At 43.0% G+C, this 16,091-nt stretch overlaps 1 protein-coding gene across 2 annotated transcripts; it reads right to left on the bottom strand.

Moving 5' to 3' along the window:
- Nucleotides 1-2,563: 2,563 nt before the first annotated feature.
- On the bottom strand, nt 2,564-15,776 carry SSU72 (SSU72 homolog, RNA polymerase II CTD phosphatase). Of its 2 annotated transcripts, none has more exons than XM_027658204.1 (4): nt 15,224-15,776; nt 5,915-6,082; nt 4,062-4,180; nt 2,564-3,174 (listed from the first exon to the last, which is right to left on the bottom strand). In XM_027658204.1, exons 1-4 carry the CDS (start codon nt 15,369-15,371, stop codon nt 3,073-3,075), a joined length of 537 nt encoding a protein of 178 aa, XP_027514005.1. In that variant the 5' UTR covers nt 15,372-15,776; the 3' UTR covers nt 2,564-3,072. The 2 variants fall into 2 exon arrangements, with proteins under 2 accessions (XP_027514005.1, XP_027514006.1); XM_027658205.1 differs by having other exon boundaries at nt 5,915-6,077; nt 15,224-15,774.
- Between the last annotated feature and the right edge of the window lie 315 nt (nt 15,777-16,091).

The following is a 16,091-nucleotide window of genomic DNA, read 5'->3' as shown; positions in this document are numbered from 1 at the left end:
AATTTAAACCACACACATGAAACGTTTGATGAGCCAGGCACTTCATGCCTAGGAAGGCATCTCTTGCCACACCCTGTCCAACTCCTGAGAGTTCTCTCCTCAACAACCCTCTGCCCTCAGCTACTTCCAATTCTTATTGAGCTCAGAAGTGGATTCTACCATTGATTTGCAGAGCTCAGAAGGACTAATGTGGAGAGAATGCAGCTGGTTACTCTGCTGGTTGCAGAAAACAGAAGGATTTTTGAAGTAACAGCCAAATCAAATCACAGCAGAGAGTAGAGAACCTGAAGACAAGTCCCAAGGAATTGTGTGGAAGTGAAGTTTTGCCTGGCTACCAGCCCATGTTCCTCATCTCCAAGCCATCCCCATGAATTAGGCATTTTAAAGCCACCTCTCCTGGCCTTGGGGGAGCTGGGAGAATACCCCAGATATTTTTCCCATTTCCTTTAAACTAAAGTTTCTCTTGAAATCTTTTGACACAGAAAACAGCTTTGACCCTGTGTTTAGCCACAGTTTTATACCTATACATGTATACTTCGTGTATCTCAAACAAGACTAGGACACCATAAAATTCCTGAACAAACTGAGCTTTTAAAATCAGAGGATTTCAACGCAAATGAAGCGTGTGGAGACAAAGTAACTACATAAATGCATAAATTTTTCAAGTTAAATGAGAAGTAACATGTCAGAGTACGAACAGCTTTAGCTGAAGAACAAGTTATGCTCACAGAAAGCTGAAATACTGACTGTGGATCATTCAGAATACTGACTTCTCCTTCCAGATCATCCATCCATCCATCCTTCTGCACACTGGTAAATAAACAAGTGACAAATGACCAGCTCCAAGTGCTGCTTTGCCTTATGAACAGAATGTTTAGGATGGAAAGAACTGTTCTGCAACATCCTGTAGACCCTATTATGGTTTTAGGTTTCTTAGTTAAGAGATGCAGTGAAGTTCTAATTATTCCATACTTAGCACTACAGCAGCCAGAATTCTCTGCCAACCACACACACGAGAAGTGCAACCTTTCTGTAATAAAGAGGACTCTGCTGTGAATCTCCATATACACACAAAACTTGGGTTAAAACGTCCTGTGTGGGGTTTTCCTGCCTTCCTGTGAGATAACAACAAAGAGCTCTGTTTAGGACGAATTAAGTTGAAAGCAAAAACATTTTTCAAACACTCCCCAGGTTTCACCTTGCCAAGAGCAGAACTCAGTGCTGGTACTGCATGGGGAAGGAAAACTGCTCAAAATGCTCAGCACTGTGCCTGCTTGGAATGCCTTTTCAAAGAGATCAACTAAAGCAGTTCAGTCCTCACAGAACCATCTCCTTCCCTTGGCTGTAAATATCCCCATGGTAACAGAGATGGTATCAGACAGACAAACGAGGAGGAGCAGAGGAGGCCAAGGAAATCCATCAAACACAGAGTCTCCAGGAACAAAATGGGACAGGACAAGCCAATTGGAAAACACACACCCTGCAAACCTTATCACAGCTGCTGCTCCAGCTCCCCAGTCCCTATTTGTTCCCTCCACGACATTTTTAAGTATTTTTAACAGACAGGCAAAACAGCACAGGTGATTCAGGGATATTAAACGCTCCCAGGACCCGAGGATGATGCACTGACCCACTTGGACACTGTCCAGGACACGGATTGAGCTGGCAGAGGTCTAAGTTTTACCACAAAGCAGTTGAAACCACAGCCAACCCCCAAGATCCCAGGAGCAGTGAGGTGTAAGGTTTCTTTGGGAGCCTGACTGAGACTTCAGGATTTGCAGCTGCCAAGAAGTTATTTTCCAACAGGGACTTGCAGTTCTCAGGTGTGGAACCCGAAATGCTGCTCTTTAATAGCTGTGTGTTCACTGACAGAGGTTAAGCAGCATCACCTCACGATTTACTGCCACACAGACAAAGCTGTCTGCACAGAGGGGTGACACTAACCTGAGCTGAAAGCACTTGCACCAAACCCCTGCATGTGCAAAACAGTTAACAAAGAAAATGAGGTAATTCCTGCAAGCTGCCAGAGGTCAGTGATGGAATGGGAGAAGCCAGGAGCACAAACCCCACTTGATGCTGCTTCACTTTGTTTGTTGTCCCCAGCCACCCCAGAAGAGCCTCGTTTGCTCCAAATTGTTCACAGGTTCTTTTAACAAAACAACTTTTAAGATCCTCTCTTGCCTGTAAGCAACAACACTTCACCAGTCACATTTTGAATGTGCAATAATTTGGTTTAACTTTTATCAGTTTGAGCAGACTTTTGCTCTGTGTACACATACCCACTTTCTGGATTTTGAGCCATAACAAGCACATTTACTGTTGCTGCAAGGGAGGAAAATGCTTCTATTCAAAACTACTTTGGTTAAAAAAAAAAAAAACAAATTTAAATTATTTCTGTTGATAGTGGAGTCTGCCATTTCTCCCCATCTTCCTTTTACATTGGGCTCTGACTGCTACAGTTACAGCCTCTCAAGTTTTATTCATCTCACACAGATACTTTGTGTTTTACCTCAAAAAGAGCACACGCTTCCTCAGCTGCTACTTTGAAAACAGACAAACTTAAAGGTTTTTCATTTTTATTGGATGCTTCCAACTTTATAGCTAATAATATACAGATACTCAGTTATTTAATTGTTCCATTCACATCCTCAGCCATTCTGTCACATTAAATTTAAAAAAAAAAAAAAAAGCCAAAAAAAAAAGCACAACTGAAATAAAATAAATTTGTAAGCTGGAAAAATACATTATAAACTTATATTCAAGAAACATTCTCTTTATAATTAAAAACCTACTTGTAATAATTAAAGTAGGATTTAGAAAAGAACTTGAATTTAATTTTTAAATAGGTGGCCTTTGTGTATACTTTTCATCATTTCATATGTACAAGCCCAACCAGTACCTCTGCCTACCTGTGACAGAACACCTGAAACAAAAAGACACTGAAAAGGAGGTTTTAAACAAACAAACAAACAAAAAAAGATCAATATTCATTTTCCAGGAAAATACAGTATAATCAGAAATTTAAACACATGCTTCCCTCATCTGTATTAAGGCCTAAGAGACAGATGTGCTTTAATAAAAGCAGACAGTATGAAGAAAAGTCCTTCCACTTTTCTCTTCAAATTCCTGTAACAGCTCATCTATTTCATTTTCCATGTCTTCTGTGTGCTGTATCTAGAAGAGAAAAAAGACTAAGCAACCAGACTCCAAGGATATGATGCTGTTTAGAAAACTGTAATAATCCCAGGCTTTTGGCTCCCTGGGAAATCTAACCCAGCAGGAGGCTGTGCCCGACAGTGCAGCCCTTGGGTGCTTTATTGACATTCCCAGCACTCCCAAATGCACAGATATTCTGCTTTATGTTTATCTGCAGATCCTTCCTTCCCCAACCCACCCAACTGGCACTTCACTAGCACTTTGTTGAGTAGGCAACATCCCTCCCCACCAGCTAAGAACCCTCCAGAATAGCTCCAGGCACACACTGAACAGATGGCTAAAATTTCAAGTCCTTGAACCCTCTTAGGCTTTTTGAATCTGGAAAGGATTTGAGACCAAAATAGACCACACAGGCTGGAGTTAAAAAAAAGAAAGCCTGTTGCCACCCTGGAATAGGTGAACTCCTCAACCTGGGCAGTGTAAAAGGACACAGGTCCTTCCTCTGCTCTCAGTTTCATTGTCTGAGTGCAGCTCATTTCAGTCTTACACCAAGGGCTGGGGCACCAGTGTTTTGTTCCACATCACACACACAGCCCTGGGGTGCTATGAAACACACCTATAAAGGGATTTTTTTCCAGAATACCAGGATTCAGAATGCAACTCTGACGTTTAAATCCCACCTAATTCAAATTGTTTCACTTTGGAAACCACAAACCCGTGGTTAAGATCATCAATTTGCCCAAGAGCTCTGAAAATAACCAGGAGAACTTGGGAACTTACAATCCTTGACACGGATTTTACTGCCCCCACTTCTGCAATATGCAGCACCTTTCAGGAGCACTAAGCAAAGCCCAGCCCCCTGTGCAGTCCCTGGCACCCCCAGGCAAGGAGCCCTCTCTACTTACACACTGGCAGAGCTCACAGATGAGGAAAGCACCCAGAGTGGCCTCCTCGTGGTTATCCTGAATGTCCACATTGATCACATGGACTGGCTGACACGTCTCCTGCTCTCTGGAATTTAAATCTATTTGAAAACAAAACACACGTAACAGCAAAACTCGGGGTGGAACTGTATCGTGTTTTACACACAAAGTATTAACAAGGTTTTTAAAAATGCCCAGGCAATGTCATATCAGTCTTTCCCAAACCAGTTTTTAGAATATTTTTTTATTTGTCTTACACATTGTCCCTTTCATTTCAAAAACGAGAAATGGATTTTGGACACAGAATAATTCAGATTTGTGGAAGGGTCACGACAGTTTATTTGCCCTGCTCAAGGAAGGTTACTGCTCACTTTACTCTTTAAAAACCACGATCAAAAACCACGATCAGGAGTCTCAAAAATCAAGAATGATTTTGGGCTTCCTCACCTGGAAGGTTTTGATTGCTCATTTTTTTAAAAAAAGCACTGTTCATCCAGCACTCTGAATGTGACACTGCAAGGTGAACTCCTACAAGTCACACTAAAAAATTCTAGCTTTAATGTGTCCACTTATTAACAAGGGGTGGAGGGGGAAAAAAACCCCTCCATCCTTTTCCTACTAGTGGGCCCTTGTACTATTGCTGTGCCTCTCTAACACCCTTCCTACTGGACATAAAAGTTCTCTCCCATCCCCATCCTGCACCTTCACTTTGGCAAACCCGTTGAGGCCTCCATGGGTTCCACACCCAGAGCCATTTGGGCTGATTGTGAAGGGCATTATTACCATGAAGGGAGAGAGATGCACAACTGGAAAATCAGCAAAGGGTTGATCTTCCCTTCCCTTCCTCAGGATACTCACCTAAAACATCAGAGGGAAAGTTACTTTCTACATGAGACGCGCTGCACTTGCTGAAGGCTCCCTCAAGTGCCAGAGCTGCCCTCAGAACTTACTCACACATTTCAACCCTTCCCTTAAGCATTCAGAACACTGACTGCTCGCTTTGCAGGAGCCCAAATGTGCCCTGCACTGCCTGTGACGTGACCACTGAGGATGGAAAAGCCAAGGCAACAGCCCTCTAAGTTGTGTGTATGATACTAATTGAGCTGGCTGGTCTTTCAGTGTGAAAGGAACCCCTTAAATCCTGTATCCAGCATTTCCAGAGGCAGACAAGGTTTCTCAGCCCAGGAACTGAGTCACTGCTGAGAGCCCAAGGTTTTAGGTGAGTTCACATGGAGCCTGTGCACTGAGATCATGTGGCACCCAACCCCCAGCCCAGATGCTTCTGGCATATCTCACTTTGACTCATTCAAGGCAAAGCCATGCCACGTTTGCACAGTGTTAACAACACTCAGGAACAGCTTCTCCACCTGTACAAGAGGTATCTAATATGGATAAACTGCTCAGTAGGTCACAGGAAGCCTTCTGCAGGGAAGGGAAGTTGCATAAGGAAGAGGTCTTAAGGTTTTGTTGCTCCATCAACCCAGGGTGGAAAAATGCTCATCTCATACAACTTGTTGGTTTTTGAGATCCATGGGCATTTCCAAACCAAACATGTTACCTGAGTTTCTACAGATTTCCTTATGTCAGCCCTTAATATTGCTACACATACACACTCCCTGCAGCTGCCAACATCTTTTAGAAACAAGTGCTCAGCCATCCCAGCTCTGGTACAAAAAGTCTGCATCAATAACTGCAAGCTCTTGTCCCCACTCGTGTTCCAGCAGCAGCAGTTGGAGGAGACAGAGGTGGTTCCAGATTTGTGAAGGACTTCAGGGAGGAGGGGGAGGAAAAAAAGCACCCAAAGTTAACTTGGTTTATCAGTTCAAGGTCCTTACCTTCTACTACTTGATCATAGACTCTTTCTTCACACGTTAGGATCAAATCAAAAACATCTTTGCAGTTCTGGAATCTCTCTGGTCGTGGCTTGATTCTCTTATTTCTGTCCAACATGTGTAAAATTCCATTCTGTGTGTATCTGAAGTCGCTTGAGTTAAGTACCTTCACTTTAAGACAAGTCATGTTTTTGAGCAAATGACCAGTACAAGTTAAATTATTACTGTATCTTCAAAATAAGATTCTTTCTGTTTGCAAATATAAAGTTCAATGACCATTAAAGAGACTCCCAAGATGACAGTGTGACCCCCATCAGGGTAATTCATGCAGAGACCTGCCACTGTCACCAGTGCAATGGCAGGGCAGCTTTAGGGGGCCCCCAGAAGAGCTCAGAAGGACAACTTTTCTTGGGCAACTATTTTTGTATCCATAATGTTTAGAACACACAGCCTGCCCTGTTTGCATAAGCACAATGTCCTACATTCACTCCAGGGGCCTCCCCCTTCAAAGGCAATTCCAGGGTGTCTGTGGTGTCACCTGCACAAAGCCCCACGTGGGCCTTGGGTTTATGCAACTGAACTCCTAAAGAAAGTCAAGGAAATAAAAGAAGCATATCCCTTAAAAATATCCCAAGATACATTCCCATTTAGGGAATAAGAAAAACACTGACTTTATGCCTGTCAGAGCCTCATCACCGTGTGAGAGGAATCTGTTATGCTGCCTGGGAGCTATATTTGTGCTGCTACTGTAACCTTGAGGTTTAACAACCTGCATCCCCCTTTCAGGCAGGATTCACCAATCCCACTGTTTCCTGAGCCTTCTGGGACACACAGTTCCACCAGGAGCACTCCAGGGTTGACTGTCACACGAATCTACTCGCCTGAGTAAAACCAAACTCCCTCTGAAGGCCAAGCTTTACAATGCCAGGAAAGGTTTGAATGGAGAAAGCCTGGAGGCAGATGCACCTCTTCCTTACTTTGACACTGCTGTATTTTTAGCCATCTAAATAGGTATTTTTACATTCAAATAGCAGCCTATAATTTCCTGAGGTAACAGGATTCTGAGAAAAAAAAAATCATTAGTAGCAGTATGTGAGGGGTCATCTTGGCTTATTTCCTTGCTAAAAGGTCACATACATGTATTTCTTTTCAGAGAACAGTCCTAATATTTTTGTAACAAAAAAAAAAACAACTTTCTTCCTACCTTTTTGCTGTTGCCCTCTGATAGCTCAAGTTCTACTCCCCCTTGGTAGCCAGATGTGCACCATGTGCTCCAAGGTGTTCTTGAACAGTCTTCAAGCAAACAGCCTCCAAAGCTTTTAAATCTTTCAAGTGTTTAAGCTCTATCAAGAACTGAACCCATCTTTCTACCTATTAGATCTACTTTATGTTGCAAATATAGTGGGTTCTTTTGTGTCTGCACCACTGCACTTCAACTACCTCAGATTTCAATTCTGCACCACAAATGGAATGATAAGCTGTTGATCACAAATATATGTAGTCAATTCTCTCTCTCAGCCAACTGACTTGGACCACATTTCTTTTCTCCAGGTTGCTCCCAAGCCTTTTACCACTCTTCTTTCCCAAAAGATTTCTCCTTATATTATTAAAGAATTGTCCTTCATAGCCCAAAGCTTTCTCACAAGCAGCTCCTGCACACCAGCACCCACTGCTTCCTCTCAGCACCCCTGTAAACTCTCCTTGGGTTTGTCATGCTTGGGAAAAAAAAAACCCAAACACTTTGATGAAGCCATTTCAGACCTCTGGTTATTTCTAGAGCATTTGGAAAATGACTGCATTTTCAAAATACCTGTCAACACCTGGCTGTGTTGCTTTGTTCTGTTGGAAGGGGAGCCCTTTCTGGGCTCCGTAGTCCTCGCTTCTACATCATGCAGTTCAAGGGGAAAAAAAAAAGAAATTCACAACATCCCACACACTTTTTTGGGTTCTCTTTTTTCCCTTTCTAGGATAAAATGTTGCTGGCATCTGTCCCCTAGCTTTCCTGACTGAGCCTGGAGACAGAATTACGCATATTCCAAAAACCCACACAAGCTTTCTGCCTCACAGCCGAGCTTTCTGCTGCCAACTTACAGCTTTTTTTTTTTTTTTCCTCCAAGGGTCCATCTGCCTATAAAAGGAGACTGAAATAAGCAGTTAAAAGATTCATGACACTTTCATATTTGGTTGCCTGAAATCTTTTTCACCCTGCAGAAAGGAGCACAGCACCCCTCGAGCAGGCAGGGGGATGTGGACTGCTCCCAATGCATAATCACAACCCAGCTTCCTTCTCTTTGTGAGCTCAGGTGAATGCAGATCCTACAACTCATTAATGGTTTTCACTACACTGCCAGATGTGGAATCATTGAAGTCAGGCTCTGCTTTCCTTCCAACAGATTTTAACTCCACGCTCCCTATCCCGTGCACCTCTGCTCTTTCTCTTCAGCAGCCACTTCCTCAGCAGGTCCTCCCAAGATTTCCACCTGCCTTTCCCTGCTGTCACACCTTCCCTGCCATGCTCACACTCAACAGAACATGCCTGCATTTCTCTAAGAGGCCTTCACCTCCTGCCAACAATGGCATAGTAAATCCATCACATTTTTACAGGGAGTCCAGTTCAGAGTTCACCTTTATTGCAGTGACTGTGCTAAACAGATCCACAGGGATGAAATCCCTGCCAGACAGCTCAGCAATGGAAAAACTTGATGTAAAAAGGAGATGGTGCAGTACAAGTTGGGTTTTTGCAATAGATGCACCAGTGTTGTTCATTCTTATGGACATGGCCAGACCCACCTACTTCTTTTGTTTCTGACTGCATTCTCTCCTTTTAGCTAAGGACACCCCATAATAATCTAGTGATGAAGATATACACGTATTTAAAAAAAGGAGTTAGGTGTGTGTTTGGATAAACCCCTAAAGTTTTCATAGCTTCTGCCACCCAAATTTAAAATTCCTGTCCTAGACATCAGAAATGCCTTTTACCAAACATCCCTCACCCCTCCAACCACTTTATCAGTAATTTGTGTCACTGACAGGGTGAACACTTTTAGCCATGAGCATAAAGTCTCTAATCCTGTATGATAACAGAAAAGTGATCTTACTGATCCAAGTATTCAGTAACTTTCATTTTAACTCCCACGTGAAGCTGAAGCTCCCAAGTGATCTGAGCTGAAAAGTTTTGGGGTATATAAATTAATTACATAATCATCTAAAATCCCCATCTCTGGAAGTGTTCAAGGCCAGGTTGGATGGGGCTTGGAGCAACCTGGGCTACTGGGAGGTGTCCCTGCCTATGGAGAGAGGTTGGAAGGAGATGATCTTTAAGGTCCCTTCCAACCAGGCCATTCTGTAAAAATACTCTAGGGGCCACTTCATTAAACATAATTGGTCAAAGAACATTTGCTAAAATGTATATATACTTTTTAGTGCGTGTGTGGGGGAAATCTTTAAATTAATGGTTGGCACCCTAAGTTTCTGTATCTTCAAAAAAAGTTGACATGCTGATTATTCCCTGTGGTGCAGCTGCCACCATATTCAAACATTGCTGTTCTTCTTTGGGAAAACCAGCAGCAGAGCAGAATGCTTCTCACACCTCCATTTGCAGGTCTCTTTTCTACACCATCTAAATTTATTTATTACTACCTGCATTATAAACACCTCACATCGTGTTAAACCCTGCTTGGCAATTTGTCTAGGAAGCAGATATTTCCTTAAAGGATGTGTGTGGGGAGGGTGAGGCTGCCCAACCTTCTTCCACCTTCAGCATCAGCTCCTTTTACAGGGAATGAAAGCCTGAAAATGGGCCTGGGCACTACAAATCTACTTTCCAAGCCTGGTGATTACGGCTGCAAGAACTGCCTTCACTCCACAGCCAGAGCACAAACTGCCTTTCACTTGAACTGAAACTGGGTTGGGTTTAGTACAAACCAGTTTGGTCACAAGTCTTTCATGGTACTCTAAACACTGAACCATTCTATGATTCTACTGGATTCAAAATGAAAAGAGAGTAGGTTTAGATGGATATTGGGGAGAAATTGTTCCCTGTGAGGGTGGGGAGGCCCTGGCACAGGTTGCCCAGAGAAGCTGTGGCTGCCCCATCCCTGGAAGTGTCCAAGGCCAGGTTGGAGCAACCTGGGACAGTGGAAGGTGTCCCTGCCCATGGCAGGGGGTGGAAATGGGTGATCTTGAAGGTCCCTTCCAACCCAAACCATTCTGTGATTCTCTGATTCTAAAATAGGCCATTCCAAACCATAACAAACATACTAAGCTGGGTTAAGCAACATTTCTGGTAACATCTGTGCCTGCATTAATGACCTGCAAAGAACTGAGCTTGTTTTTCCTTGTGAAGGACAACTACCTGGGATTTTTAAGCTACGAACTGCACTGAGAAGTCCAGCTGAGCCTGCTCAAAGCAGCTGGTCCAAATACAACCACGTGCCAGCCCTGCTCACTCCCTCAAGCCTGGCTGAGCCCCAAAGTTGAGGGTACCTACCCAAACATCAGCAGAAGCAGGAAACATCTTGAGTTTAAGCCCAGAGCTCAAATGCCAATGACTTGTTGGTGCTGAACAGCTGAAACAGTTTTTGGGGGTGAAACTGGAGAGAAACAAGTAGTCAAAAGGGAAAAGAAATGGAGTAAAGGGAAAACTGAAGACCTGGAGAAGGGATGGCACAGATCTACTGAAGGGACTAAAGGAAGATAAGGATACCAGAGACAGACCACAAGATGACTTTGAAGATGTGTGGCACGTCTGCCCACATCACCCAACAGCTGCACCTCAGCCAAGTGTGAACTTCAAGAGGAGTTTGGATTGCTGGAATGTCCAGTGTTTGATCACTTGGCTCAAACTCCTGCCAAGTTCAGTAAGTGACAGGGACATGTAAAAAAGGAATACAACAGTCACTGTCAGGACCAGTGGGCAAGAAAGTTCAGAAGTGTCACCCGTGACTTTTAGATGCTCTTCTCAGGTTTGGAAACCACCGCCAGGTTCCAGAGGATGAGCAGCAAATGTCGTAGGACTGGGCTGAGGGGGGGAAGAGTTTTGAGGAAGCTGTGAGGAGAGAGAGAGGTCTGTGAGAGAGAAGGAGTCACCCCATTTAACGTCTCAGGGAAGCAGGGGCTGCAACAGCCCTTCTCAAATTGCCTTCTGCTGCTCTCACTGCTTCGTGCTGTGAAACTCAAAGGTAATTTTCAACTACCTGGAGTTAGAGCTGGAGAGGGAACCTCAGATAAAGCAAACCACAAGCATTACAAACCCTAAATCAATTAAGCCGTTTCATTTAAGGCATCTGGGAAGCCTGAGAACACAATCACAAAGACAGCAGGGCCACTGGAACAGCAGCATGCAGGGGAAGCAACACGCTGGATGAGTCTGCAGGAGACAGTCCTCAGTGCAACACTGGCTTGCAATTAATGCCAGTTTAAGAAATTACAGTCACTACCATGAAAATGGATTTGGAATCACTGTAAGGAAAAGAAGGTGTAAGCATCCCTTATGCTGGCACAGAAGTTTTGTGTTAATGGGAGGTAAAGTCTTCAATGCTCCCCTCCTTCAAGTCAGGATGAAACTGCCAAACCTGGGCCAATAAATGAAATCATTCCAATTCTAAATGGATTTTACAAGAGTCCTCAGCCTCAGATAGGATCCTGCAGTCAGAATTCCTTAGAGCATTTGTTCAGGACTCACCTTGGCTAAGGAAAGACTAGCTGGCAGACTGACAGCATGGCAGAGATGTTTTAGATGCTGAAAAGCATTTAATATTAGATTGGAGTCTGCAGTTTCTACCGTGTCCCTAAGTTCAAACACAAGGGAAATAAAATTTAAATAATATATTTCTGGTTTATATATTTTTAATAATTTGATATCTTTCCTTTTTAATGTAAATGAAGCCAAGATTAAAGGCATTCTGATCAGAAGTCAGACTAAAAATGCTGCGTTTGAAAGGCCTGGGACTTTGTGAAGTGTGTTGGTCTTATGGAGAAAAAGGGATTGGAATTCAGCTATGGCTGGAAGCATATTGATTCACACAAATGTGCCTCTTAGAAGCCTGTTCAAATCCAGTTTAAACACTGCTTTCCACCCTTCCCTCTGTTTCTAGGAGCACTGAAGTACTTTGAAAGACACGTTAAGGAAGAAAATGAGACTTGTACTGCACTGCCTTTGGAAGAATTTTGCCACTGACAGGTAGGCCACGACTTCCAACTATTTTTAGCTCTTGGAAGGTCAGGCTTCAAAAAAAACTGAGAAGAATAAAACAAACCCAACCTAAAAAAAAACAAACAAAAAAACCCCACAAAACCCAATCCTAAACATATCTAAAATAAACTATCCCAGTGGTCTCCAGACACAGAAGCTATCCTGCTGACCACTGCAATGACAGCTCAGAACAGAAGCTGACAACTGCTTATCAGCTCAAAATCCATGAGAAAACCTGATAAAATGTAAGACAAATACATGCATGAAGAGCTTACCTGAAGTAGAATTAAATAAGTTACTGCTCAAGACTGAGCTACAAGGCAAGACCACAAGGGCATCCAGCTTCAACATGGAGTTCACAGAGAAGAACCAGATCCCAATCACCAAGATCATCACTACCTTTTTTTTTTTTGACAGAAAAGAATCAATATGTCTTCAAGTGAGATGTACCAAACCAGTTTTTCTTCTTCACTTCTGAAATTTTCCTCCTAACAAGCACACCTTTAGGAACTTCTTGAGGACACCTTTTCCACCCTCCCCTCAATTTTATATCCTCATGTAACTATGGAGCTAAAACTGGAATCCCATCTACAGTTACAAAGCAAGTCACATTAAAAGAGGGGGTAAAACACAGGGAAGAGAGCAAGAGGCCAGGCTTGCAGATTAGATGTAGGCTGCCTAGAAATCCTAATTAAAAATGCCCACCTATCTAAGGAAATCATTAGGCATCTTTAATGTGAGGGTCACAGATACACCAGTGTTGAGAAAAGGAAAGGAACAATCAGTCAGGGAGTTAGTCAGCATTGATAAAGGACCCAGGAGCTACTGCTGCAGAATTTTGGTCAAATTTCCATTTGAACAGTTCCTATCTCTGGGCATAAAAGCACCTGCTGATGAAGATTTAAACTGGTGTTTAGCAAGTTTCATCCCTGACTAATTTTTGAGTTCACTTGAAGGCAGGGCTCACCAGTTTTGATCTATTTTTGCTTCATCTTTAAAGTCACCACCATATAATTAGAATTGAGTCCTCAAACCCCCTCACACAGTTGTAAGGGGCAAGTAATCATGATCTTGGAAAGGTGGATCACACATGCAAGTACAAGGTGGTGTATCTGTACTACACACACAGCCCCAGAGGTGCTGCCTGGCCATGTCTCCTCCAGATTAGCTGCAGAATCTTCCTCTACACTGTTGTCCTAGAAATAATAGAGGAATATTTTTAAAAAAGCAACCAAAAGCCACATTCAGAACAGCTTTAAATGGTTTTGTCACAGCCCTCTATTAGGGCTCAGGGAATTTAAATGCTATATTCTCCAAATGCAATGGGAGATGTGGGTACTTATTTTAACTATAAGTTTTAACTACCACATCTTAAAAGGCTTTGAAGTACTTCCATTTTAGAGACACTGTAACCACCTACTCAACCGAATCTCTTATTCCTGTGCTTCTTAAATGCAACATATGCCTTCAAGGTATGTGAGCCTGTGCTCTATATTTCGCTAATTAACTATAATGAAGGTGCTTTTAGTCTCTGTAGAGTGGGTTTTTAATAGTTGTCCCCCCTTTCCACAAGTGAGCAGGAGAGGTTCAGTGGATCTTCTCTCTAACACAGTTTTAACCTTGCTCTGAGGGAGGTCCAACACTGCAGCAGCTTTTTGCTGTTTGAAACCACTGCTTTCTGAAACTGGGGACATCTCTTTGGGCAGGGAATGTTCCATGTCCCTTACAGCCACAATTTCACTGAGCATCTGGTGTGCACAGTGCCTGGGATCCCTGCTGGCACGTGGGACTGGATGGAGATCACTCCCCAGTGAGGCAGAACTGGATGCTGAGCCCTCACACTTCCCGTGGCTCCTCGCTGCCATATGGGAATGTCCCCAGGACACACCATTTCAGACCACAGGGAAAGGCTACAGGTGAGAGTCATGTCCACTGAGCTGATGAAAGCAAGGCTGGGGAACAGAACAAGCAGCTCAATCATATGGAAACACAGCTCCTTTTGTTTCCCCACCCCAATCCAAGCCCAGGAGAAGAGCAGGCCCTCCCCCCACACAGGCCATGTCCCCATGCCCACCACCCCTAGGAATTAAGGCTCACCCAAAAGGACTGAGGTCCCTGGGACCCTGGTTCACAAAAAACCTATTCCACACCTCGCTGATGAGAGTAGCTCTGCTTTTGGTTAAAGTCTTTACCCTCAAAACCCATTTCTGGGAATGGAGTTGATTTCTGTGCTGAGTCTTCAGTCTGAAAACCTCAAATTAGCCGAGAATCAAAAAAGCAAAGTCACAGAGGCAATTGCTCCTGCCCTATTTCCCTTGAAATGGCTGTTGTTTAAACCTGCTTTCCTTCATCCTGAGAAAAGGTTTAACTGTGACACTGCAGATACATTTGGGGAACACAGCAACTGTGTCCAGCATGGAGTAGAACCAGGATGGTAACTCCTAAACATGCTGAACGGGGGGGCTGGGCAGGCTTTCTGTTGTTTGGGGGTTTTTTTAAGTACTGCCATACTCAGGACAGCAGCAATGAAGGATGCAAAAAGGAAATCACAAGTCGCTAGTGCTTGTTAAAATTAATTCTCAATTCAAGTTATTTTCTTTTGAAGCAGTTCTTTTAATCAAGATATGGATATGACATACCTCATTATGTTGGGTTTGCAAGATTTGCCTTTTTCTCTATAGGCAGAGGGATTAAAAACACCAACAAATAAACCAGCACATCACATGTGATACAGTAAGACTATATCCTACATTTTGATTTTTTTTTTTTTAAAAAAAGATCTTTGTTGAAAAAAAAGAGTATCTAGAGTGAGTGCCCCAATTTTGTAGGTTTGTGGGTTTTCCTAAAAAAAAAAAAAAAATCAACTTTAAATATAGATATTTTAAAATCATGCAGTTTGACATTAGTCATGGTTTTTAGCAGTGTGCCTAACCCTGATCACCTCTGCTCTCCAGGATTAAATATGTTATTGGGCTCTCCTATGTCCATTTTTTATAATACACTATAGGGTTATTTTTTTCTTGGTGCACAGATCATGTACCACGAAATCCTCAGTGAGAAGGGTGAGCTCTTTAATGAAAGGTATCCTCTCTCCCAGAGAAAGTATCTGTAAACCTTACCTGGCAGTTTGTCTGAGCTAAATACAACATTAATGTCGAGGTGGTCGCTCTTCCCAGATCCATTATCAGGGCAGTCTTTGCACTGAGAGCTGTGATCCACAGTGCAGTGCAGGCAATGGGCAATCTGTGAGTACTGATGTGCTTTCATTCAAGAGCTAAACATGTTAACACACTACAGAAGAGCATTTGGGATGTGTGCATTGTAACTCAGCAATTTACAAGGGAGCATTAGAGGCCCACTGTAAAAAACAAAAAAACCCTATAAACTGAAATCATTTGAAGTCTGCCAGTCAAGCAACTCTCTGTTCCTAATGCATAATGCCAAGTAATGAATTACACCTTTCAAGGATGAACCACAGTGGATTTTTTAAAGAGGCCATGCCAACAGGGATACAGTTCTTTGTCTTTCCTAAGCAGATCATTGTACATCTGATCATATGTTGTTTTGAAGTCATAAACATTTGGCTTGTCCGGGGCTGGTCCTGGCAGTTTCACGTGAGTCCCTGTGCCAAAGGAGCGAACGCTGAATCCTCGTTTGCTGCAAGACAGAAGGGAAGGGGAGAGGGAAGGCAGTTAGACTGGATGATTTCCAACAGGAAAAGCGCTCAAGAACACAGTGAATTTTAAAAACACCCCTTAGCAATCAGCCAAATCACAACCAAACAGTTCAGCAAACAAAGTGGCAATCTGTGTACAGATTTCCTTGCAGTTACAACCCAAACTCACACACCATTTCTAAAGGAGCACCTGTATTTGATTGGGATTTTCCTACAATTATAGTACGCAGCTTTTTGGATGTTTCCTTTGTGCTTTCAGACATCCTGGATTTGCAAGAAAGCATGTGTCTTGTATTCACTTCTCAACAGCA

Source organism: Corapipo altera, unplaced genomic scaffold (genome assembly GCF_003945725.1).
Source record: "Corapipo altera isolate COAL_440 unplaced genomic scaffold, ASM394572v1 301, whole genome shotgun sequence".
Lineage (NCBI taxonomy): Eukaryota > Metazoa > Chordata > Aves > Passeriformes > Pipridae > Corapipo > Corapipo altera.
Note: the sequence above shows the minus strand (reverse complement) of the source record. Positions and strands in the feature narration are given on the sequence as shown.

Excerpts from the sequence above, each read along its gene's own strand:
- SSU72 (XM_027658204.1), bottom strand. The coding sequence starts at position 15,371 with ATGAAAGCACATCAGTACTCACAGATTGCCCATTGCCTGCACTGCACT. Across the intron at positions 6,083-15,223 it reads TAGCTCAGACAAACTGCCAG|TGAAGGTACTTAACTCAAGC; the intron begins GTAAGGTTTACA and ends CTTGTCTTAAAG. Across the intron at positions 3,175-4,061 it reads TCTGTGAGCTCTGCCAGTGT|ATACAGCACACAGAAGACAT; the intron begins GTAAGTAGAGAG and ends TTTCTCTTCTAG.